The sequence below is a fragment of the Pangasianodon hypophthalmus genome, chromosome 4 (assembly GCF_027358585.1).
Source record: "Pangasianodon hypophthalmus isolate fPanHyp1 chromosome 4, fPanHyp1.pri, whole genome shotgun sequence".
NCBI classification, from domain to species: domain Eukaryota; kingdom Metazoa; phylum Chordata; class Actinopteri; order Siluriformes; family Pangasiidae; genus Pangasianodon; species Pangasianodon hypophthalmus.
The window spans coordinates 12,184,501-12,209,761 of NC_069713.1; the positions used below are offsets into that span (position 1 = coordinate 12,184,501).

The window sequence follows — 25,261 nt, forward strand, 5'->3', positions numbered from 1 at the left end:
CACTATGATCCACTAAAAAAAAAAAAGATTACTGAATGTGAAAGAATGAGCAACAAAACATTATCTCAATTTCAATTTAACTGATGCAATGAAAATAATAATATCACTTTTTATTTACATTTAGTAGGCAAACCACCTTCTTCAAGATGAGCTTTCGTGTATAAATGTTGTTATGTGCCCAGACATTAACTGAAATTAGGGAGGCAACATAATGGCCATCCTAATGGTGTGATTTTAACAAGGGAGAAAAACTCCAGAATGGTGGTTATTGATGATGTGCTTATTTACAATATTTACAACTGCATACAGAACCATGAATTCAAATAATACTTATAACATCATAATATCTTTAAGTTACTGTATATTTAAAGGATTTTATTAAATATAATCCCTCTCCTCACTGTTTGTTTCACACCATATGAAAAAGTGGTTGAGAGAATTTCTACATTGTGTTTGAAATAGAAAGATCAGGTAATTGATTCAGATGAAGATAATCTTTGTTTCACATATGAGGCTGAAGTTATTTTGTCTGAAAAATGTGAACTATACTACATACTAAATGTCTTATAACCAACAAAGTTCTGTTTTACCCAGCCAAAGAAAATGTGCCAGTCATTGAAACGGTAATGAACACAACTGACATCTCAAAGTTATATATATCAGCGCCACTCACACAGAGTGTTCAGATCTGCAGTCGTCAGTCAGTACCTTAATCCATAACAGTTTTACACAACTGGTACAGCTTGTTATCTTGTTATCTTGTTGTTATCTTTGGAACTGGTAAATATTGTAAATAAAAGACAAGTATAATGTTACATTTGATTATTTGAGTCCTTAATTATTTTGTTAATTTATTAGATCTATGTATGTCAATCCCTTCTTTAGTGAAATTAAAGCTAGCTAGTTAGCAGCTTAGCTTTTGATGCCCTTATGAGGAGAGACTGAGAATTAAACAAGATCTCCTATTTTAAAAACCACCAGCCACCACTGATATAAACCTATTGTTCATGTTACAGATATAACTATTATAGAATTGCTGTGCTATTATAGAAAATGAATCCACATCTTCTGTTTCGAAAATCACTTTTGTTCAAGGGATCTTTTTAAAATTGTTTAATTTCTTTAAAAAAAAGTTTAATTCATGTAGTCTTTGTAGACTACTGAATTACACAGACATTCAGTTTCAGGTTGATTAAAACAACAACAACAACAACAACAACAACAACAACACTGTAATAGTAACACAATTTATGTTTAAATATTCTGTGAATGCATAAGTGTAGTAGTCAGTGATTTGTGAAAGTAAATGGTAAGTAGAAAGTATTTCTAAATTAAATTAAAATGAATTCTAAATTCTATTTCTAAAAAAACAATAGAGTAGGTAGAGAATTAGTTAGTTAAATTAACAGTGTAATTAAAGATATTCAAATCAAGTCTAGTACTTGAGCAATTACGTTTATTTCTTAAATGTCTGGCAAATGTTGAAAGTCAGGCTTCACTGAGGCTTCATTTTCTGTTCATATGACTATAAAATCAGAAAAAATCAGCAACAGTGTTACCTTGTTTTATGATTAGCGTAGTTAATAAACAAGAAAAATAATAATGAAAATAAAAATAAAATGTAGAATGAAGTTCAACATTTGCCAGTTTTTCGACAAAAATAAACGTCAATGAAGTTGTCATTACATATTAAACACTTTTTAAAAAGTGCTTTGTTGTGTAAATACTTCTAGGTCCCCACTAAATAGTTAAGAGAAATTTGTGATACTGCATGAGTTTCAACCTCAGTGTTGGTTTAATTATTTACAACATTTACAACTGCTAAACAACAAAGTCTGTCTTCCAGATAATCTACCAATCTTACAGTCTCTTTTCTCTGCCTGCTGCAATTCAGAGGCGGGACATAGGGAGGCTCAATCAGTGGCTGCACACCTCCAGCAGGGAGAATGAAATGTGTGTAGAGACATATAAAAATACACACTGATGAAAGTATTATTTTTTTAAGTTGTGCTTTTCAGGGTAATTCACTGGCAGAAGAATGTCAAGTAGGTAAAACAGAGGAAAGCTTCATTCACTGAAGAACATTATTACGATGACTTATCCCATAAATGAGTAATCACATTTACATTTGGCAGACACCCTCAATCAGAGCGACTTACATTTATCTTATTTACATAACTCAGCAGTTGAGAGTTAAGGGCCTTGCTCAAGGGCACAGCAATGGCAGTTTGGCAGTGCTGGGGTTTACATTCATTTAATTCTGATCTGAAGGCCAATGTCTTAACTTCTGAGCTACCACTGACCTACAGACAGAAAGCAATAAAAAAAATGTATCAGAATCATTCCATATCATTATGAACAGTTACTTGTATAATGCCTGCTTATTATTACCAATGATTGAATTATTTGTCCATATTTTCTATCTATTTTACAAATATTGCATTATGATAAAAGTGTGGAACTGCCTGTCGTCTTATCTCAGTCCACTACTAATAGTATTCTCACAGAGAAGTGACTTTAGTCAAGTTAGTAATTAAGTGAAATTAAACCAAAGTTCAGCCATAAAAGTCACATCGAGCAGGAACCTTTCACTTTATTGGATTTAACTACAGGATACTCAGTCACTCTGACAGGACAGTGAACACAAAAAGTCTGACCCTTTAGAAAAAGACAGGCTGAAAATAAAGGTAGGTACTTTAGTGAATATTTCATAGTTAGTGTGTGAATTATCAGGATAAACTGTATGAGTAATTGCAGACAGAGACAGAGTCCTCTTACACTGGGAAATTTTCATAAAAGATGTTAAAATATGGATGTTGAAACAGCTAAGTGTTTATAGCCCTTGCTAAAACAAAAGGAGAGAAATTATACTTTATGCTAAGCAATGAAAAGTGTAACTGACACTGAATAATCAGAATCAAAGATTTAAGACCATGTACCAACTTTTATATGCTATTGCTCATTTATGCTTTATTCCATACACATGTATAACACAATAGTGTATTAATGCACATAATCTGACACTAGCGCTTGACACTGCTAAACGTGTAAACTGAATAGTCTGATTTTTTTTTTTAAAAAGATTAAGCAGGAAAGAGTGGGATGAAGGAAATGGCAGAATCAACATCGTCACAACCAAGAAAAAGCAGTAAGGATAAATTAATAAATTTTCAGTTATATAGTTCATACATGAACAATGAATATGTCTGCATAAACAAATTTATAACATGCTGTGTCCTGTTATCATGTCAGGTTTGACCTTTATCTGGATTGCTGATTACAGAATATATTTATTTTTAGTATAGTGCTGTGAAAAACAACCGTGCATTAATGTTTTTAATTATACAAATGTGATCAAAAGAATACGAATTTCACAGGTTCACTTTGATATTAAAGTGGAAATAGCCTCATCCATGCTAAACTTAGAGCAGAAAAACAAAATTAAAATAAACTGACAGTTTGTGTGTGTGTGTGTGTGTGTGTGTGTGTGTGTGTGTGGTGCTCAGAGCTGGAGAATGATGAAGGGAGAAACAAAATTAATCAGAGGGAACTAAGGTCATCAGTCAGAGATATTTTTCTGTAAAATACTTTTGGATTCAGTCCTACCTTATTTATAAATGTGGTGGGTTTTTTTTCCCCCATAATCTATCAATCCTAGTTGCTCGTGACTCCAGCAGTCTCCTGTCTGAAAAGCAGCTGATGTGTTTGAGCTGTCAGGATGTGTTCACTGATCCAGTCACCACTCCATGTGGACACAACTTCTGCAAGAGCTGCCTTACACAGCGCTGGGAGAAGAGTCAACACTGTCACTGTCCATTATGTAAAGAGAAATTCACCAAGAGACCTCAACTGAAGATTAATACAATACTGAAAGAGATGGCAAATTCCTTCAAGAAGAAAAGTGGTCATAACAAACCTGAGGTTCTTTGTAATGTCTGCACTAGAGAGAAGCTGAAGGCCCTGAAATCCTGTCTGAATTGTCATTCAAGTTTGTGTGAAACTCATTTAGAGGCTCATGATCATTTCCCAGGCTTTAAAAAGCACAAACTAATAAACCCTGTGGAGAACGTGGAGGACTACACATGCCAGAAACATGATAGACCTCTGGAGTTGTTCTGTAGAGATGATCAGATATGTGTTTGTCAGTTCTGCAATGAAGGAGATCACAAGAATCACAACACTGTTCCTGTAGAGGTGGAGAGCAGAGAGAGGAAGGTGAGAAACACTGATTAACATCAAATTTTATGAATAAAGATAACACAAATTAATTTAGCCAGTGGTAAATCAGATTGGGAATTTCTTAGACTACCGTGAGCACTGTTTTTTCCCCTCTACTGTTCAGCTTCATGTTTGAACTGTATTTGGCTTTGTTTGTAAAAATCAAAATGAATAAATGTTGTAAAATCATTATAAAGAAATAATTAATTATACTAAAAGAATGGTTTCTTACACCACATATGGGAAGATTATGACAAAACAGCTGGGCAAATTTAATAAAATCAATTATTTGTCTTCTGCTCTGTCCTCAGACTCGGCTGGGGAAAACACAGACAGATGTGCAGCAGATGATTCAGGACCGAATGAAGAAGATCCAAGAAATCACACACTCAGTAAAGCTCAGCAAGGTGTGTACAATATGATATAGTTTATGTCTGCTACATTCAATAGTTTTCTTTTTATTTTGTAGAAATTAACAAACTGCATTAAACATTAGTTCACTATAACGGTGTTGATTTGATATGATGAAAGTGAAAATGTGTTCCTCCTTTAGAGAAGCACAGAGAAAGAGAAAGCAGACAGTGTTGAAGTCTTCACTGCTCTGATTCGCTCCATTGAGAGAAGTCAGGCTGAGCTGCTCGAGGTGATGGAGGAGAAGCAGAAAGCAGCAGAGAGGCAGGCTGAAGGACTCATTAAAGAGCTGGAGCAGGAAATCACTGTGCTAAAGAGGAGAGACACTGAGCTGGAGCAGCTCTCACACACTGAGGAGCATCTCCACCTCCTACAGGTCAGTGTTCCTCTCTCTGCTCCCTGGCAATGCAGAACATCACAGAACAACACTCACCATGCTGAGGGATTTCTCCTCTCTCCTGCTCTACTGTAGATTTACTCCTCCATGTGCAGCCCTCCACACACCAAGAACTGGACTGAGATCAGTATTAACACTGATCTGAGTGGGGACACTGTGCCAGCTCTGTCTCAGCTTCAGCAGACTCTGAATGAGAAACTCACTAAAACACTCAATGACAAGTTAAAGGAAACAGGTCAGAAACTTTCTTATTTGTCTTTTCTAGACATATGCACATTTACTATATGTTAATATTTTTTTTTTACTTTATCTCAGTTCTATGGCAATAGAATTATCTGAAATCTAATGAAAGTGATGTTTTGTTGTAATTAGTTTCCAGAGAACTGAAGAGGATTCAGCAGTATGCAGGTACAGTGAGGTTTCTGATTTCCTCTCATATTAAAATATAAATATCAGCATTACACCACTGCATCATCAGACTTATTTTCATCTGTAGATCTCTCCAGCTAAAAGGAAGTCTTAAAGTGTCTCTCATTATCCTCCTCACTATAGCTCCCTATTACTGCCATGCACTAAAGCCCTTAAACCCTTTTCTACTTTAGAAAGACTAATCTTGTTACATTTGACAAAAACAATAATGCAGGAACCATGTATGTTTGAACAGAGATTAACTTATATATATATATATATATATATATATATATATATATATATATATATATATATATATATTTTTAATTCTTTTTTAACGGCATGTGTATAAACACCTTTTCAACTCTTTGTGTACAAACTCTTTGACATCTTTGCCTATCAAAGGTAAATGTTGCTAGGTAAAGAAGTCAAAGCATCAAAGAGGTGTCTCTATCATCGACTTTAGAGACTTGTTCTCTTACAAAACCTACAACTTACTAGATATTTATCACTAGAGACACTCGCTGAACTTATTTTGTCCATCAGCATCAGGTTTTTCCTCAAATGCTTTTCTCTCATGTTCTGTGATTCTTTCTATGTTTTTCCTGAAGAACACAAATTACAAACATAAATCACGAAAGTAAATTTTGAGGAGGAAAACATTTTATATTTCTCATCTTTGACAGACTCCTACCATAAACTGTACAAGTTTTTCCCTTTTTTCTAGGGATAATTGAAAAATGGTTAATTATATAATCTTCTACAATGTAATCTACTTACAAATTCCAATGAATATGATCCACTGGATAATAGTTTTATTTATTTATTTATTTTTACTTGCATAGTCACATCTCACACTGTGTGTTTCTCTCAGTGGATGTGACTCTGGATCGTCATACCACTTATCCCAATCTCATCCTCTCTGCTGATGGAAAACGAGTGACACTTGGAGACAAACGACAGAAACTCCCTGATACACCAGAAAGGTTCAATAAATGTCCTAATGTTCTGGGAAAGGAGAGTTTCTCCTCAGGGAGATTTTATTATGAGGTGCAGGTCAGAGGGAAAACTGAGTGGACATTAGGAGTCGCAACAGAGTCCATTAACAGGAAGGGGAAGATTACACTGAAACCTCAAAATGGATTCTGGACTGTGGGGCTATGGAATGAGAATGAGTATAAAGCTTGTGCTGAAGTCCCTATCCCCCTTACAATGACAGAGAAGGTGGAGAAGGTGGGGGTGTTTGTGGATTATGGGGAGGGTCTGGTCTCCTTTTATGATGTGAAGGCCAGCTCTTATATCTACTCTTTCACTGCTCAGTCTTTCACTGAAAAACTCTATCCATACTTCAGTCCTGGTTTAAATGAAGGAGGTAAAAATTCAGCACCACTGATCATCTCTCCTGTATTTAATAATTGAATATGTAGAGCCCTTTTCACTAAAATGTATAAATTTCTAAGAATGTGAAACAAAATTCAAACTGATACTCGCTAATAATGTGAACTGTTGCTTCTTGGTAGTTCATTTTAATTGTCTTATTCTAAAGTGTTTAAAGTGCTTATTTCTATTTAATACTTGCAGTTAGATGTGTTGAGATTAATCCAAATTGTGTATATTCCCCAACGGGGAAAGTGTACTGTTTAACCTCTGGCTAAAAGATTGAGTTTTTCTCCGAAGACTGTCAGATGATTGGGTCGCAGATGTTCGGCGGGATGGAGGGCTGGGATTTGGACTACTTCACGTGATTCTTTGTAATCGTGTTTGAGTTCTTTGTGGATGGACATCAGGGACATTCAGATGTGTACTTCTTTTCCCCTTAAGATTATGAACATGGCTGTTCATCTCTTCACCTTACCAGGAGTTTGTGAGTATACATAAATTGTTGAATAGACATGAGCTCCAATGATGCGTGGCAATGAAGGACTTCCCAGCTGGGTGTTTGTTATTGTTTTTTTGTTTTCTATTCTGTTCAAATTGAGGGGTTAAGTTGCTTGTTGAACTTGATTCAGTGCCCAAAACCTACAAGAGGCAAAAAGAGAGAAAGAGGAGATTCAAAGTTTAGTAAACAGCACTGATTTGTTCTAATTTCACTTTTGTGTGTGTTCTCGGTGAGCAGAGATTGTTGACTTTACCTATTTTTGAATTATTGACTATTGTTTGATTGATACATGGATACTCTTGAAATAGCAAATTTTTGAGTAATTGGTAAATTTTAGAAATACATATTCCCTTTTAAAATGCTGTGCAGTTTATTTTAGTACCTGGGGTTTGTTGTGCATAAACAAATACGTTTAATCATACAGTCTATTTTTTACACATTAAGCTTGTGGAGCATTGTCATTACACTCAAATATCAGTAAAGATTATTTACAGTTCACACTGGTTTTGACTGCAGAAAACAATACAAAAGCTCCAAAAAAACTCTTAATCACCAGTAAAATAATTGGTCCTGTGTGTGATACACTTTTTAGACTATTAGCTCAGAGGTGTGGAGCTTGAATGGTAAATGTTTCAGTTATGACATTTCATTTTGCTGCACGCAACTGTTTAATGACTGCTGTCAAAAGCCATTTGTAGCTGGTGGGGGTGTGGTTTAGTGGGAGTCTGCAACCGGAGTATGGGGGAATGAGCAAATTAACATGGCACACCTAATTCTTATTTGTGAACAGTTATTTAACACCGTTTTCTTTTACCCTCTCTCAGTGAGTGGGGCCAAGGTGTGTATGTGTGTATGTGTCATGTGAGATGAATGGAACTGAACTGAACCAAGCCGCTGGAAAGCTGCAGAGTTTCTGTTACATTTCATTTTATTTTGCCTTTTTGATTTCGATAATAAGAAATTCTCACCAGTCATCTCACCATGAATCAGGTGAGTTCTTGAATTGCATTGTGCCACACTGGTGCCGAAACCCAGGAAAATACAGCTTCAAGAAAGGACTTCCTGTGGACATGGATTCCAGTCCTCCTGCCCAGCCTCTCCAGTCACTTGTGCAGATGCAGGCCTAACAGCATCAGGCACTCGTGAATCTGCAGCAGCAAGAAATCCTGACTAAAGTGGTGGACGGGCAAGCTGCAGACCGAGCCGCCATCCAGAGCCTGCTGACCTCCTCCTCTTCCTTCCTCATGAGCCCCTTCCTTAAGGAGCCCCTCCTTCTATCTGGCCAGGATGACACCCCAGGATGATGCCGAAGCATACCTGGAGATGTTTGAGGGTACCGCCTCAGCATGTGGTTGGCTGAGAGGAGAGTGGTGTCTGCGCATTCAGACTCTCCTGATGAGAGAAGCCCAGCTGGTGGCCCGTAGTCTGCCACCAGAGTGCCAGGTGGACTACATGGCTGCAAGGAAAGCCATACTCGAGGGGGTGGACTGTCACCAGAAGAACACCATCGGTGCTTCCGATCCATGCCATTAGAGGAGGGGGATCAGCTGTTCACCTATTCCCAGCAACTTCTGGATTCCTGCAAGCGTGTGCTGTGACTGGACCCTGCCCAACCAGAGAAGGTCATTGAGCGGGTGCCACCAACTGACAATTCTGGCTGAAGCCGTCGAACTGATGGAGGGTCATATCTCCGCATGCGCAGGGGACTCAGGGTCCCAGTGTGCCCTCCTGCCTGTCTACAGAACTCCTCCTACCCCAGTGCCACAGAAGAAGAGACTGCTACTGCCTGCAACTCCCTGGAGTTCAGCAGCCCTGCCTCCCAGACATACTCCTCCCTCACGAGTGCTGGTAGAGGAGGCAGAAGGGTGCAATGACAGCAGCCGTGGTGAGCAGGGGCAGCCTGTGATGAGCGCAAACTAACCCAAATTACTTCCCACCCCAAATAACATTATTTTTTATTTTTTGCTTCTCCCCTGGGTGCCACAGAGTCCCAGAGAGCTCGAACGGGGACTGGGCTGGGATGTTGGGGCTGTGGAAATGATGGATGTGAGTCAGGTGCTCAGGATCTCCATGGTTCCATGGCTCTTCCCCAATCCAGAGCCAACATACAGAGTGCCGGTTAGTACTCAGTGGGGTAGACATCAGGCCTTGGTGGACTCTCGCAGACCTTAATCCACCAAAGCCTGATTCAAGACGAGGCTTTGGAGAGCAGTTATTCGCAACTTTTCCCACCCAATAATTTTGGGCACAGCGATTAGGAAATTAGCACTCCTGGGTACATTGTGTGACAATTACCAGGCAGGAGCAAGCAGCAAGACGGTGGGCCCATCTGAGGGGTTGGACTCCCCTCCTCGAGCCTCCAGAAGATTTCCTGTGTCATGGCAAATACTGCCAATCAGAATAAGAAAAATAAGTTACAAAGTCAAGGGGTTCTAGATGCCAAAAATCTATAGACTTTATTGAACCAAACAACAAAGCTGAGATGGTCTGCAGAGCATCTGATTTACATAGTCGTGGCCCATGCTTTTACACAATTCTAAAACAATAATCTCATTGGATGGAGTTTTCTCTTTTTTCTTTTAATCATACATCTGTCTCTCGTCACAATTATTTCACTGTCCCCTTATTTTAGTTTTAACCGCGGCAAGAGTTCAGTCAGTTTATGTTTCCAAAACAACATTAGCCTTCACCTTAAAAAAACTCCATCTTCAAGGTCACACCAGTCGGTTCTCACAGAAACATACCTGCAGGACCACAGGCCTAGAGTCACTCTTCTAAATGTACTAGAAATGGTACAGTGTAGTATATAAATGAAGCTCTAAAAGTTAATACATGAGGTGATTTAAGGTAACTTTTCAATACTGTTGCATAGATACTGATTGATATAATACTGATTAACAAATGATATTGATATAGATAACAGGAAATTCCTCCATACCTGCTAGAACAGTCACATGATGATGCATTAAAGCAGTGACTTACCTTTTCAGACTTTGCTATTATTAGAGATTGTTTATACCAAGTGAGCCAGAACACCCAAACAGGCGAAACAATGACCCATTTGTTGGTACAGATAAGCCACAGGGAAATGCTTTTCCAAAACACTAGCTCAGTTAATAGCTTGCTTTTATTGGCCAGGCATCCACAGTGATGTATGCAGGTGGTGTGCCTCTTGCAAGGAATGTCAGCTGACTGATCTAATGGCCATTCCAAACATACCATTGTGCCCTCTCTCTCTTATCAAGATCCACTTTGCATTTTGGCATGGATCTCTTTGGGCCATTAAACTGGTTAGCAAGGGGACATCTCTTTGTATTAGTTCTGGTGGATTATGCAATGCAATATCTCGAAGCAGTGCCTCTGAGAATGATCTCCACCCAAAGAGTATAGCAGAGGCAATGTTTTGAGTAATCTCCTGAGTTGGGATCCTGAAAGAGATACTGACTGACCAAGGCACATAATTTACGTCACGAACACCACACAAACATTGTGAATTATTGGAGATTAAAGTGATCTGCACCAGCACCTATCATCCTCAAACTGATGGGTTAGTGGACTGCTTTAATCAAACACTTAAGAACATAATTCGTAAGTTTGTGAACAAAGATGACTGAAATTGGGACAGATGGTTGGAAGCCCTATTATTTGCAGTCTGGGAAATTCCCCAGGCCTCCACGGGGTCTTCCCCATTTGAGCTATTATACAGGCAGAAGCCTTGTGTAGTGCTGGACATAATTAAAGAAAACTGGAAAGATGGCCCAGTGCCCTGTAAAAATGAGTTTCAGTACATCTTGGTCCTGCGAGCAAAACTCATACATTAGGTCACTTATCATGGGGAAATTTGCTCCAGGCTCAGGAGAGGCAACAACTCTATAATAGCCACTCTCAACTGAGACAATTTGCACTAGCAGATAAAGTCCTCATATTACTTCCCATCTCCAGCTTGAAATTACTGTCGTTGTGCGCAGCCATCCATATTGCTTACCTGAAAAAAAGTGGTTCAGGACAAATTGGGCTGGGGGCTGTTCTGTCCCAGGTAGTGGAGGGGGAGAACTGACCAGTGCTGTAGATCAGCCGAAAACTCTCAATTCGGGAGTCAAAGTGCAGCACAGTAGAGTGGCAGGCTACCAAATGGGCAATCCTCACACTCTGATATTACTTATTGGGGTGCCCTTTCATGCTCTGTTCGGACCACAGCCCCCCTGCAGTGGCTCCACCTCATGAAGGATGCCAAAACTTGAATCACTCATTGGTATCTGGCATTACAGCTCATTAACTTTACTGTGGTCCAGAGGCTTGGGGTGCAGATGGTAGTGGAGGACTTTCTCTCCCGGCAGGGGAGGGAGTCAGTTGCAGGCCGAATGGCTCCCTGACCTGTGTCGTGCAGTGTGGGTACTGTGTGGTTTAGCTGGAGTCTGCAACAGGTGTGTGGTGGAATGATCAAATTAACCCCTGGCACCCCTGATTCTTATTTGTGAATTCAACATGCTGGCTTCTCTCTCTCTGTCCCTGTCTCTCTCTCTCTCAGTGAGTGGGGCAAAGGTGCATGTGTGTATATGTGTGTTGTGTGAGCTGAACCGAACAGTGTCAGGAATGGAGATGGAGGTGGATGCAAGTACAGATAATTAATTATGTGAAGTGCAAACAAAACAAACGAAAATGTGAAAACAAGAACCATAAACATGAACTGTGGATATGAGGCAAGATGCATAAAGACAATAAGCGATACTGTGGCACACATGAAAACAATTACAAAAAAAGCTTGACAGTGAGACACTTTAAAACTAGAACTAAAATAGTGGTGATAACAAGGCATAACGAGGCACAGATGAGAGTGATTAGTGAGAAATGTGGCATGCAGGGGCTGATGGCTATTGTAATTCTGCACCCCTTTGGCGATACCATGACAAATAGAGCCAAGTTGCTGGAAATCTGCTGAGTTTCCTTTACATTTCATTTTGTTTTGCCTTTTTGAAACCATGCAGGGGACAGATAATAATAAATGCATAAATGAGTGAATAAATGAGTTCTTGAGTTGCATTGTGTCACAACATCCTGAGGAGATTACACTGATTAGTGCTTTCAGTAAGATATATAGCTTTAATACATTAACTTTTGTGAACTTTACAGGACCAGTCACCTTGACAGTATAGCGTAGGATGTGTAAATAAAACACGACACATAATTTGGCATGGTGGTTATGTTTGCATATCTGCTAGAGAAAAAAACAACTTTACTGTATTGTTATTTCATGTGCAGTTTGAATGACACTATCAATACACACAAGCAGGGGTGTAGTTAGAGGGTGGATTTGGGTTTGAATTCCCTGAAATTTTTTCCAGTTTCAAATGTTTATTCCTGTATGATTAACACAACAGTCATCATTATGTTTCCTCCAGATGTATGTCACAGGTAGTATTCATAGTATTCACTACACTATCCAGCAGACATTAACATTAAGACAAAGTTAATACGGTCATAATTCTGTTCAATATGCAAAGCCATATTTCAATTTGTTCAATATTTTGTTTAATGTACAAAGTAATTTCGTTTTAACATTAATTGTGTTTGAAAGAGGTGGAAATGGAAAGGGGAAATCGTCAATTAATTAACTGTTTCATTTTGTCGTGCTTATTACAAGGAAACCCGAATAGGCGGTGATCGGCAAAAGAGACCTGATCCGTTACTCTGGGATCGACCACTTATGTCTCGACTCACTTTCTCAGACGAGATCGCGAGAGTTTCCTCACATGAGTAAATGTTCTCACTGAGGAAACATCACAGCATCACTCGCGATTATTTCTCCCTGTTTTTCTCAGGGCGTGACATGTACACGTCCCTTAGTTTATTTTCACATTTTATTGGCTACCAGTTACTGTGGTGCACTCTAAAACCAGGGATATCGAGGTGACAGCCTGTGAAGTGCTAGATTACTGCATAAGTACTGGTTTATTCCAGGAGGATAAAAAGATAAAAAGAAAGGTAGATCTGATGTTTTAAGATAAACTGTCATGTTTTTCCTATTGCTAACATGTTATTTGAATTATTTCAGAGGAACTGTCATAAAAGTATTTTATGGGAAATTTAGTGTTAGATATGGCAGGATTGACCATGCTCAGGATGGAAAATAATTGAGTAATTGTGCTTTGTTACTATGCTTATTTGTACTTTGTTATTATACTTGATTGAACTTTGTTACTATACTTAAGTATTATTTTGCCATATTACAGTTTATTTGAGTATTATTGAAATTGAATATTTGTTCTCTTACTTAATTACATGTCCAAGAAAAAAAAAAACAACACTTTTTTTTCTCAAAGGTCTCTTCTCTCATCCTGCCAATGACTATATGCTATATATAAGGTAATGGGCTCATTTAAGTATCCATTCATTTCAGTTTCTAGTCATTTTCATTTGAATAGAAAAAAAAATATCAAGAATATATAAGATATCCATGAGCGTTTGAATATGGATAATCCACCAGACAATGTGAAACTTTGAGTGCCTCTGACTCTACCTCACTAAAATGTTCCAATATGCTGGGATAACCAAGAGTTGTATAAAATGAGGCAGCTTCTTTGCCTCCCTAGAACGCATGAACTTAATCTAATATCAAAAAAGTATGTTGAAGTAAGGTTCGATAATTTGCTAACATTAACTGGCTATTTTTAACTAAGTTAGCATGTTTCTTTGCTGGTTAGGCTGCCATAATAATAGGCTCGGTAGCAAGTCAAATTCTAGCTAATGGCAAATACTGCACACTTATAGAGACTGAATGATATTTTCAGGCAAAACAGTGTAGTTGCTTTAAAACAGTTTTAGATAAGTAATAAAATGTATACTTTTACATAAATATAATCTCTCTGTACTTTGTCCATCCCTGATCATGTCTTAAATGAGTAAAAAAAAACATCAGTGGCATCACTGCTCCTGCTACAGTCTGATCGCAGGGCACAGCCCATCGCAGGGCACAACTGTGCACATACTCACACTATAGACAATTTGGAAATACCAGTCAGCCTACAATGCACGTGTTTGGACGGGGGGGGGGAGCTGGAGTACCCGGAGGAAAAGCACAGGGAAAACATGCAAGCATCACACACACAGGGTGGAGGAGCGATTCGAGCCCCAAGGCCCGGGGGTACAAGGCAGCGATGTTAGCCGCTAAGCCACCATGTCCCCCCGTATATAACAGAAATGTTTTGAGTAAAGTGAGCAGTATTTTCTTTTTACTCTCCATACTGTCAGTGTATTTTTAATATGTAATAACTATAAAAGTCTTGTATTCCTCAGTCACATATTTATTAATGAGTGTTCATGAATTCACCTTCTTGTGTGGAGTTTGGCCTCCGGGATGTAAAATGTCCAATTTCACTGTTCATCAATAACATGTAACATGCTAACGTACTTTAAACCTCACAATCTGTTCTTAATTAAAGTAGTTATTCTATATGGCCAAAAGTATGTGGACACCTGACCAGTCACATCCATATGTGCTTGTGGAGACATTCCAGATTTAGTCCTCTTTGATTTTTTTTTTGTTTTGTTTGTTTTTTAAATAACCTTCACTCTTCTGGAAAGGCATTCCACTAGATTTTGGAGTGAGACTGTGGGGATTTGTGATCATTCAGCCACAAAAAGCATTAGTGAGATCAGGGACTGATGTTGGTGAGGAGACCTGGGGTGTAGTTGGCTTTCCAGTTAATCCCAAAGGTGTTCAGTGGGGCTAAGGTCAGGGCTCTGTGCAGGACACTCAAATTCTTCCACACCACCACCGACAAACCATGTTTTTATAAACCTTGCTTTGTGCACAGGGGCATTGTCATGCTGGAACAGGTTTGGGCCCCCTTAGTTCCAGTGAAGGGAAATTGTAATGCTACAGTATACAAAGACATTCTAGACAATTATGTGTTTTCAACTTTGTGGCAACAGTTTGGGGAAGAACTACATATTGGTGTGAAGGTCAGATGTCCACATACTTTTGATCATGTATATTTTTTGCAAAATTACTATATTGCCTTTCATGACCATTATATTTATTTGAATGCTTTCAACTCAAAAACTCCCCATCTGTTTGGCTTAAAGAGGATACAGGGCACAGACATGGGCCTTATAATTATTGGCAGAGGGACGGTCATGTGATAGTAACTGCCCACTTGCAGCAGGGAGGATGCAATTTTTTTTTTTGTTTGTTTGTTTGTTTTTAAACTAAATAATATAATAATGTAATGTAAATAATGTAATTATTTCAGGGTACTCATAAGGTACATGAATGCCTTTTGGCCATCAGAGAAAAGCTTCATTCATTTGAAGATGGCATAAAGCTTTTCAAAAATTGCTCTTGCAAGTGATGCACAATTACTATGACACGGTAAGTATAGTGTGATGATAAACTAATATAATATATTATGAACTGTGAATTGTCTGTGCAATTTTTGAGCAGATTGAAGCTATACAGACTAAACTGTGTTAATACATGGAACCACCCCATCTCAAGTGAACATGTGCCATTGCCCTTGTAAACTGAAAGCGAAAAGCAGTTAACTCCCATCGAGCAGAAACTCTACTTTTTTATAATAAATACTAAACTTATTTAACTGCATGATTCACTGACTCTCAAAATTAGTGCTGGCTTCTTCTAAAAAAAAAAAAAAAAAAGGCTTCTTCTGGAAAGGACTTTAAATGCAGACATTTTTGACTCCCTGAAAAGGGGCAAGTAAAATAAAGGTATGTACTTCAGTGAATGTTTTATAGTTCAGAGGTTTTTTTTCAGTGTGTAATTTATCAGGATAAACTGCACACGTTAACAATGTCAGACAGAGACTCTAACACATTGCTTGAAAATTGATAATGGAATACAAGGTGATTATTAAAAAACTGTAATGATCAGTGACCAATGAGACAGGCAAGCTGAAAAACAGGGTCAAAGGTTGCTCTGTTTTATTAACTGCTTAAAAGTGTTCAACTGATTCAAGCATGACTACTTAAATATAAGTTAAAATACAATTATACTTAATGCATGCTGACCAAATTTGCCCAATGTGTGAGATAATCTGAATTAAACAGATTGTCATTGCTTAGATTTTACACTGCAGACAGGCATGCTGAGTCCAACACACTAATCAGTAACACCTCATACTGTTACATGTGTGTACTTTCTTATTGAAAAGGTTTTAAAAAAGTACAGAAGAAAGTAAATGGCTGAATCTTTATCAACAACAAAAGCCAGAAGAAGGAACAGCATGGAAGAACCACATTCATGTAAGTTATACAGCTTATGCATGAGTTTTTGTGCATTTATTATTATACATAAATAAAATATTACTACAACACTGTTAAATTCTTGATTCTGATTGGTCAGAATGTGTTGATTAAATTTCTGTAATGACGTGACTCTGACAGTAGTGCTGGCTTCAGGTTAAATCACAGGATTATGTTAATGCACTAGTTAGTTAGTTGCTGTTTCTATAGTAATGACTAATTCATAAGGGCTTGTGCATTAGGATTTGCTATCACTTAATGAAGGAGTGTCACAATTCTGAAATACTGACTGACAATTAATTGTTATATAATAACTAACTTGTCTTTTCAGTTGACCACTCTTATAATATAAGAATAACACTTGTGTAATAATGCACAAACATCTTTAGAAGAACAGCCATATATAGATATTTATTGTGTAACTATACATAGGTTTTTTCCCCCAGATTTAATATATAATGTGTTTATTCAATAATTCCATATTTATTACTATATACACATACACACACACACACATACATATATACATGTATGTATATATGTAAAATATCTAATATAGTATATAGTAATAAATAACAATATATTATAAATAATACCTAACTTCAATTGTGGCATAAATCACCAAATGTGATTCTGTTTTTTTTGTTGTTTTTTTTGATATTTTATTATTTAAATATATATCTATTTCAACAATGTTATGCACGCCCTGAAAAGTAACATGAAATAAACGATGAAAACGAACATCATGAAATATACCCTGAAAGTCACTTTCTTCCATAATTAATAAAATCTGAAAAAAAAAAACATATGTATCTAAACTAAATTTCTTTTAGAATGTTAGAAAATGGTGAAGGAAAGCTGTAAATAATATCAAATATAAAGAAGCTATTAATGAAATATGCAGAGACATTACCAAATGATCAGCAAAATTCTATAGCAAAAAACTGTGTAATATGAAACTACAGCAGTGACAGCAGGCCACTTTTCATCATTTACTGTAGTTGTATCAATAGTGGCTAAGCTACAACTCCGCTAAATATTACTGCGTAATTTCACAAAACATAGCTACAAATAGTTTATTGATAAAAGCCTTTAATCAAGTATAAATAATTTAAATATGATGGTGTGAATGAATCTTGTGTTTACCTATATTTTCTACTTGACCAAATACATATAATTTAATCATATGATTTTGGAATGCAATGGTTAATTTTGTTTGCATTAATTTCATAATTATGACAGACTTCATTTATATAAAAATATAGCAAAGAACATGTGAAATGTACATTGGGGCCCAAAAGTCTGCACTGAAAATCTGTGAATCTGTTTTAGAATTTTGAACAATTTAAAACAAAGAAGGAAATGTTCACTAGCTTGAATATTCAAGATTCTGCAGTATTTCTAAGTCACTACTGAAATTTAAGCAAATTTGTGATATTGTCCATGTTACCTCCTTTGTACAAAAGGTTAAATTTTCCTTGAGATTAAACCCTTTCTTTGAAGCATGCTGAAGCACATTGAGACTCAGATGCATTTGATCTAACATTGATCATCAGCTTTTTGACAAACCTGTTGAGTCCATGCCATCTCCAGTGTGAACTTTCATTAAAGCAAAAGAGGACATACCACATACTAAGAAACTCTGAAATTCATGTAATTATTTCTAAGATTCTACTTGTCACCCAGTGTATTGTTGATAGTATAATTTGTAATGAAACATACTGTAAGTAAGAGAAAGAAACAAGAAAGAGGTAATTATTGGTGAAGGATTACATGTTTATACAGAAGCTGCTGTAACAATATTCGCAGGGACTAAGTTCTGTGCATGTGTTCCACAACATTTAACGTGACTACAGACTAAAATAATTACGGTGGTTGTTAATATGTGCCAAATAAAAATCATAGAAGAAACAAATGTTTCTGACATTATTTTTTCTATCAGTCCTAGTTTCTCGTGACTCCAGCAGTCTCCTGTCTGAAGAGCAGCTGCTGTGTTCGATCTGTCTGGATGTGTTCACTGATCCAGTGACCACTCCATGTGGACACAACTTCTGCAAGAGCTGCCTTACACAGTGCTGGGAGAAGAGTCAACACTGTCACTGTCCATTATGTAAAGAGAAATTCACCAAGAGACCCGAAATGAAGATTAATACAACACTGAGAGACAACACTGTTCCTATAGAGGAGGAGAGCAGAGAGAGGAAGGTGAGAAACACTTAACATCAAATTAAGTGATTAACATCAAATTTGGACAGTCTTATAGATGCAAACTAATTTATCTAGGAGTAGTTTAAATTTCAAGAATTTAAATACAGGCCAATTCTGTTGTTTTTGCTATACACTGAAGACATTTGGGTTTGAGATCAAAAGATGTATATGAGAAGACAAATCAGAATTTCAGCTTTAATTTCCTGATATCTATATCTAGATGCATTGAACAACTTAGAACATGGTACATTTTGTTTGAACCCACTCATTTTTCAAGTGATCGGTAATATTGGAACAAGTGACTGACAGTTATTTCTTGTTGGCCAGGTGTGCTCTGTTAGATTGATTTTTTAAATAATCAATAGCTCCAAGTGTCTACTCTTGGTTAGAGGCCTGAGTTTCACCTATGAAACTGCATTTGTTGTTAAAAGTATAAACCAACATGAAGACCAGAGAGCTGTCTAGGGGAGTAATGCAAGTCATTTTGAAGCTGAGAAAAGAGGTAAAATTGATCAAAGCCACTGCACAAGCATTGTCAGTGACATCACCAACAACCTCCACAAGCAGGGATGAAGGTATCACAAGCCACTCTTTGAAGAAGACTTTGAGAGCAGAAATATAGAGACCACACAAAAAGATGCAAACCATTCATCAGCAGTAAGAATCAGAAGGCCAGATTGGAATTCTCAAGGAAATGCAGAGTTGAGCTAAAAATTTCTGGAACCAAGATTAACGTCTATCAGAGTGATGGAAAGGCCAAAGTATGGAGAAAGAAACGATCTGCTCATGATCCAAAACATACGGGCTCATCGGTTAAGCATGGTGGAGGTAGTGTCATGGCTTGGGCTTGCATGGCTGCTTCTGGAACAGGCTTACTATTCTTTATTGATGATGTAACTCATGACAGTAGCAGCGGAATGAATTCAGAAGTCTACAGAAACATTCTGTCTGCCAATCTACAGAGAAATACATCCAATCTAATTAGGAGGAACTTTATCGTGTAGCAAGACAATAACCCAAAACACACTGCCAACACAACAAAGGACTTCATCGGGGGAAAAAATGGAAAGTTTTAGACTGGCCAAGTCAATCACCAGGCCTTAACCCAACTGAGCAAGCATTTCACCTCCTGAAAAGGAGACTGAAGGGAGAACCCCCGAAAACAAACAACAACTGAAAGAAGTTGCAGTACAAGCCTGGAAAAGCATCACAAAAGAAGAATGCAACAATTTGGTGTTGTCAGTGTGTAGCCCTCCTGCCAGGTAAATATCTTGCGGCTCACGCAATAAAAATCTGTCTAGGGGATATTATTTCCAACACTACCCCAGTAAAGGCACATTTCCCCTTTCATTACATTATTCACTGTATATAATCCCAGGCCTCAGATTTTCACTTGGTTGTGTCAGATTTATGGTTCTTTTTTGGAAATTTAAGAACTAAACTTTGTTACTTTTAACTTGAGAATACAAATCTTTTAGAATTTCCACAGGAAAACACACGAAGTTAACGGTGATAAATAAATGTGGATTTATTATTCTCAGGAACTCTTTTGGTATGTCTTTTTCTTTTCTCTGTGTTTCTCTTTTGTTTGTCAAGTGAGTGAACAAATAATTCAATTCACACAGTCGCAACAGTATTAATCACAATAAACATCATAATCAAAAAGAAAGGGAAAAATAAAGAAAAATAAATAACTAAACCCAATGTCAATGAAATGCTCTGGTTTTACTCAGGTTTAACCTCAATATTACCCAGCTGGGATCTGAAGTACACCGCTGGCGCGCTAGTTGGCGCTCTTTCGATGGGAAAAACTGTACTCACAAATCCAGGAGAAACTAGATTTCACTTGCGGAATAATAATGGCTGACCCTCAATGCACGATGAGAAGAAAAGCACAGCCTCCGTAACGCCTCCCGCCGGGAACAGGTCAGATGAATCCGTGAAAATCCTCTTCCACCTCCCAACCTTGACTCGACTATCTCTCAGTCTCGTAAAAGACAGTTATCACGCAGGTGACACAAACTCCAAACTACACACACCACCGTGATACTTTACAACTAATTAATAAAATAAACACAGATATATTCTTCCGAATTTTAAATGAATAATACGATTTAGAACTGCATCACTGAACTTGAGAAAAATAAACACGGGAATATTCTTCCGGATGAAGTTTTCACCCTTAATCTAATCACAAAACAACGAGGGAAAGAAAAGTCGTTAAACCGTAAAAGAGACTTTTTCACGTGGACTATCCTCGTGCTGGATTTCTTCCACAGCTGACTCACGCGAGACTGGGGTGCGTGCGGCCTCCCTATAACTCTCTCGCAGCGACGAGCTGTGAACTCTTGCGTGATATGTTCACACTGAAATAACTTACGGAAAACTTTCTCCACAGAGCCTGCCACTCGAAACATCCGTGAACCCCCCTATATGAAACTGAAGTCCATTTAATTTGCACATATATGAACGAAAAGAAAGAGAAAAAAAAAATCAGCGATCTCATAAAGTGTAATATTTCAAACAAATACTAGGAATGAAAATCTCTTTTGTCTTTCTTTTAAACACAGTGCCCAAATTCAGAAATCCAGCCATTTGTTCAGGCCTCTACAAGTGGGTCACTGGCTTGATGCAGTTATGGCAAGCAAATAATATGCAACCAAATATTGTATTATTTACTTTAATCTACTTTAGGTCTATCTGTCCCTATAATTTTGCTCACCAAAAAATTGAGTGGTCTGCCACCAAAGGTGCCATGTTCTAAGATGTTTAACACATTTAGATGTAAATTTCAGAAAATGAAAGATGAAATTCTGATCAATCATCTCATATTCATCTTTTGATCTGAAACCCAAATGTCTTCAGCGTAAAGCAAAAACAAAAGAATTGGCCTTGCCGTTTCAGTACTTTCAGAGGTGACTGTGTATGATTTGATTGTATTCAGCTTCAGCTGTAAATAAAAAAAAATACTTACAAAATAAAAAAATTGTTAGTAAATAATTCTAAATAAAATAATTTATTATGCTAAAAAATATTTGTTACATCACATGGGGGAAAATGTTGAGAAATAAATTTTTAATGAAAAAAAACACAGACAGATGTGCAGCAGATGATTCAGGAGAGAAGATCCAAGAGATCAAACACTCAGTAGAGCTCAGTAAAGTGTGTAGAAACATGACATTAGTTTATATCTGCTACACTCAGTAGTTTTCTTTTTATTTTTAAAAATTAACAAACTGCATTAAACATTAGTTCACTATTCAGTGTTATATGATGAAAGTGAAAATGTATTCCTCCTTTAGAGAAGCACAGAGAAAGAGAAAGCAGACAGTGTTGAAGTCTTCACTGCTCTGATTCGCTCCATTGAGAGAAGTCAGGCTGAGCTGCTCGAGGTGATGGAGGAGAAGCAGAAAGCAGCAGAGAGGCAGGCTGAAGGACTCATTAAAGAGCTGGAGCAGGAAATCACTGTGCTAAAGAGGAGAGACACTGAGCTGGAGCAGCTCTCACACACTGAGGAGCATCTCCACCTCCTACAGGTCAGTGTTCCTCTCTCTGCTCCCTGGCAATGCAGAACATCACAGAACAACACTCACCATGCTGAGGGATTTCTCCTCTCTCCTGCTCTACTGTAGATTTACTCCTCCATGTGCAGCCCTCCACACACCAAGAACTGGACTGAGATCAGTATTAACACTGATCTGAGTGGGGACACTGTGAGGACAGCTCTGTCTCAGCTCCAGCAGACTCTGAATGAGAAACTCACTAAAACACTCAATGACAAGTTAAAGGAAACAGGTCAGAAACTTTCTTATTTCACTTTTCTAGACATATGTACATTTACTACATGTTAGTTTTTTAAAAAAAATATTTCAGTCAGTATTACAATAGAATTATCTGAAATCTAATGAAAGTGATGTTTTGTTGTAATTAGTTTCCACAGAACTGAAGAGGATTCAGCAGTATGCAGGTACAGTGAGGTTTCTGATTTCCTCTCATATTAAAATGTACATATCAGCATTACACCACTGCATCATCAGACTTATTTTCATCTGTAGATCTCTCCAGCTAAAAGGAAGTCTTAAAGTGTCTCTCATTATCCTCCTCACTATAGCTCCCTATTACTGCTATGCACTAAAGCCCTTAAACCCTTTTCTACTTTAGAAAGACTGATCTTCTTCTTACATTTCACTTATAAGTATGAGTATTATAATGACGAGTAACCGGAGTGGGGATCCATCTGCAGCGTTTAATAAAAGGAAGACACAGTTGTACACGCGTGGTCGAGCAACAGCAAACAGGGTAATCAGAGGCGAGACAAAAGGCAGAGTAATAAGACAGGCGAATGGTCGGGGAAGGCAGCAAACAAACACGAAACGACAGAGAACAGTCCAGGGTCAAACACAGTAATCCAATAACAAAGGTGATAACACCCAGAAATGTCAGCCAGGGCAAAACAAGACTTCGCAGAGAATGAGTGTGAGGCTGAGGCTTAAGTAATCCCGGTAACGAGCTGCAGGTGAGCTCGTAATCAGTGCTACGCAAGGGGTGATGTGGAGTTTAGAGGGAGAAGTCAATACTCGGGTGATGGTGACCTCTGGTGACGATCAGGGGGAACCACAGAGGCCGGATTCGTTACAAGTATAAAACACTTTACCTATCAAAGGTAAATGCTGTTTTCCTGCTAGGAAAAAAGTCAGAGTTTTATTATCATGCAGTTAGAAAATAATTTTAAAAACATGCAGTGTCTCTATCATTGACTTTAGAGTCACATGTTCTCAAAAGCTAAAACTTACTTAGCGTGTTGTACCATTTTGCATCTCCTGTCATTAAATGCTTCCCCCTCTCGGGAGCGCGCGCCTGCATCACTATAGCAACAGAACAGTGAGAAGGCAATCATGGATTTGAATCGGATTAATAAAGAAATGTGTCTTATGAGTAAACCTTTGAGTAAATCACTGTTCTTTACTCTTCACTGTTCAGCTTTATGATCTGATTGAATTCAGCTTCACTTGTAAAAATGAAAGATTATAAATGTTAGTAAAACATCGTGTGGAAATAATGTATTATTCTGAAAGAATGATTTGTTCCACCATGTATGTGGAAAAGTGATGAGTATAAAACTCTTTGCCTCTCAGAGGTGAATGTTGTTGTTGTGCTGGACAAAGAAGTCTAAGAGATTTATAATCATGCAGTTAGAAAAGAATTGAAAAATGCAGTTTGTCTCCATCATGGACTTTAGAGTCTCGTGTTCTCTTCCAAAAGCTAAAACTTACCAGATATTTATCACTAGAGACACTCGCTCAACTGATTTTGTCCATCAGGATCAAATTTTTCCTCAAATGTTTTTCTCTCCTGTTCTGTGACTCTTTTTATTTTTTTCCTGAAGAACAAAAATTGCAAACACAAATAAATCAATAAATTAAAGTTTCAGAAGGAAAACATTTTATATTTCTCATCTTTGACAGACTCCTACCATAAACTGTACAAGTTTTCTCTTTTTACAAGAGATCATTTAAAAATGTTTCATTATTTAATCTTCTACAAATCCTCTTATAAATCCTAATGAATATGATCCACTGGATGATGATTTAATCTTTTTTACCTGCATACTCATATCACACACTGTGTGTTTCTCTCAGTGGACGTGACTCTCGATCCTGATACAGCTCATCCATATCTCATCCTGTCTGCTGATGGAAAACAAGTGACACACGGAGACACACGGCAGAAACTCCATGATACACCACAGAGATTTAATGAATGTATCTGTGTTGTGGGAAAGCAGAGTTTCTCCTCAGGGAGATTCTATTATGAGGTGCAGGTCAGAGGCAAAACTGATTGGGATCTCGGAGTTGCCACTGAGTCCAGTAACAGGAAGAAGGTGAATAATCTGAAACCTCAGAATGGATTCTGGACTGTGATTCTGAGGAATGAGAATCAGTATAAGGCTTGTGCTGGTCCCGCCGTCCCCCTCACACTGAGAGAGAAGGTGGAGAAGGTGGGGGTGTTTGTGGATTATGAGGAGGGTCTGGTCTCCTTTTATGATGTGAAGTCCAGCTCTCATATCTACTCTTTCACTGCTCAGTCTTTCACTGAGAAACTCTATCCATTCTTCAGTCCTTGTTTAAATGACGGAGGTAAAAATTCAGCACCACTGATCATCTCTCCTGTATTTAACACTGAATGAATTTTCACCTCACACATTTAATCACCTGTTAAATGGTGATAAAAAGAAATATTTTACTCTTTTGGTGAATTTTAGAAATACATATTCCCTTTTAAAGTGCTGTACAGTTTATTTTAATACCTGGGGTTTGTTTTTAATTTTAATCCTACAGTCTGTTTTTACACATTATGATTGTGGAACTTTGTCATTACAAATCAAATATTAATAAAGATCATTTACAGTTCACACTGAGTTTTACTGCAGAATTGAATCTGATCAATAAAATGGATTAAGTTCAGCTGCTGATGTC

At 37.6% G+C, this 25,261-nt stretch overlaps 2 protein-coding genes across 2 annotated transcripts; both read left to right on the forward strand.

Moving 5' to 3' along the window:
• The first annotated feature begins 2,296 nt into the window (after positions 1 to 2,296).
• LOC113539902 (E3 ubiquitin-protein ligase TRIM39-like) lies at positions 2,297 to 17,187 on the forward strand. The gene is made up of 8 exons (XM_034303244.2): positions 2,297 to 2,687; positions 3,083 to 3,148; positions 3,659 to 4,215; positions 4,530 to 4,625; positions 4,772 to 5,005; positions 5,102 to 5,261; positions 5,399 to 5,434; positions 6,312 to 17,187. The coding sequence occupies exons 2-8, from the start codon at positions 3,103 to 3,105 to the stop codon at positions 6,854 to 6,856; spliced, it is 1,674 nt and encodes a 557-aa protein (XP_034159135.2). The 5' UTR covers positions 2,297 to 2,687; positions 3,083 to 3,102; the 3' UTR covers positions 6,857 to 17,187.
• On the forward strand, positions 8,604 to 25,141 carry LOC117596977 (E3 ubiquitin-protein ligase TRIM21-like). The gene is given in 11 exon segments (XM_053233540.1): positions 8,604 to 8,826; positions 9,019 to 9,218; positions 9,303 to 9,434; positions 9,615 to 9,697; positions 18,542 to 18,782; positions 21,874 to 21,904; positions 21,907 to 21,947; positions 22,088 to 22,321; positions 22,418 to 22,580; positions 22,717 to 22,752; positions 24,425 to 25,141. Coding segments are annotated over 11 exon segments (1,932 nt in total). The 3' UTR covers positions 24,973 to 25,141.
• Positions 25,142 to 25,261: the final 120 nt, after the last annotated feature.

What these genes read in the sequence shown, in the direction of transcription:
- LOC113539902 (XM_034303244.2), top strand. Translation starts at nt 3,103, where the DNA reads ATGAAGGAAATGGCAGAATCAACATCGTCACAACCAAGAAAAAGCA. An exon ending in GTCACAACCAAGAAAAAGCA is followed by an intron (nt 3,149 to 3,658) that starts GTAAGGATAAAT and finishes TATCAATCCTAG; the next exon opens with TTGCTCGTGACTCCAGCAGT. An exon ending in GAGGATTCAGCAGTATGCAG is followed by an intron (nt 5,435 to 6,311) that starts GTACAGTGAGGT and finishes TGTTTCTCTCAG; the next exon opens with TGGATGTGACTCTGGATCGT.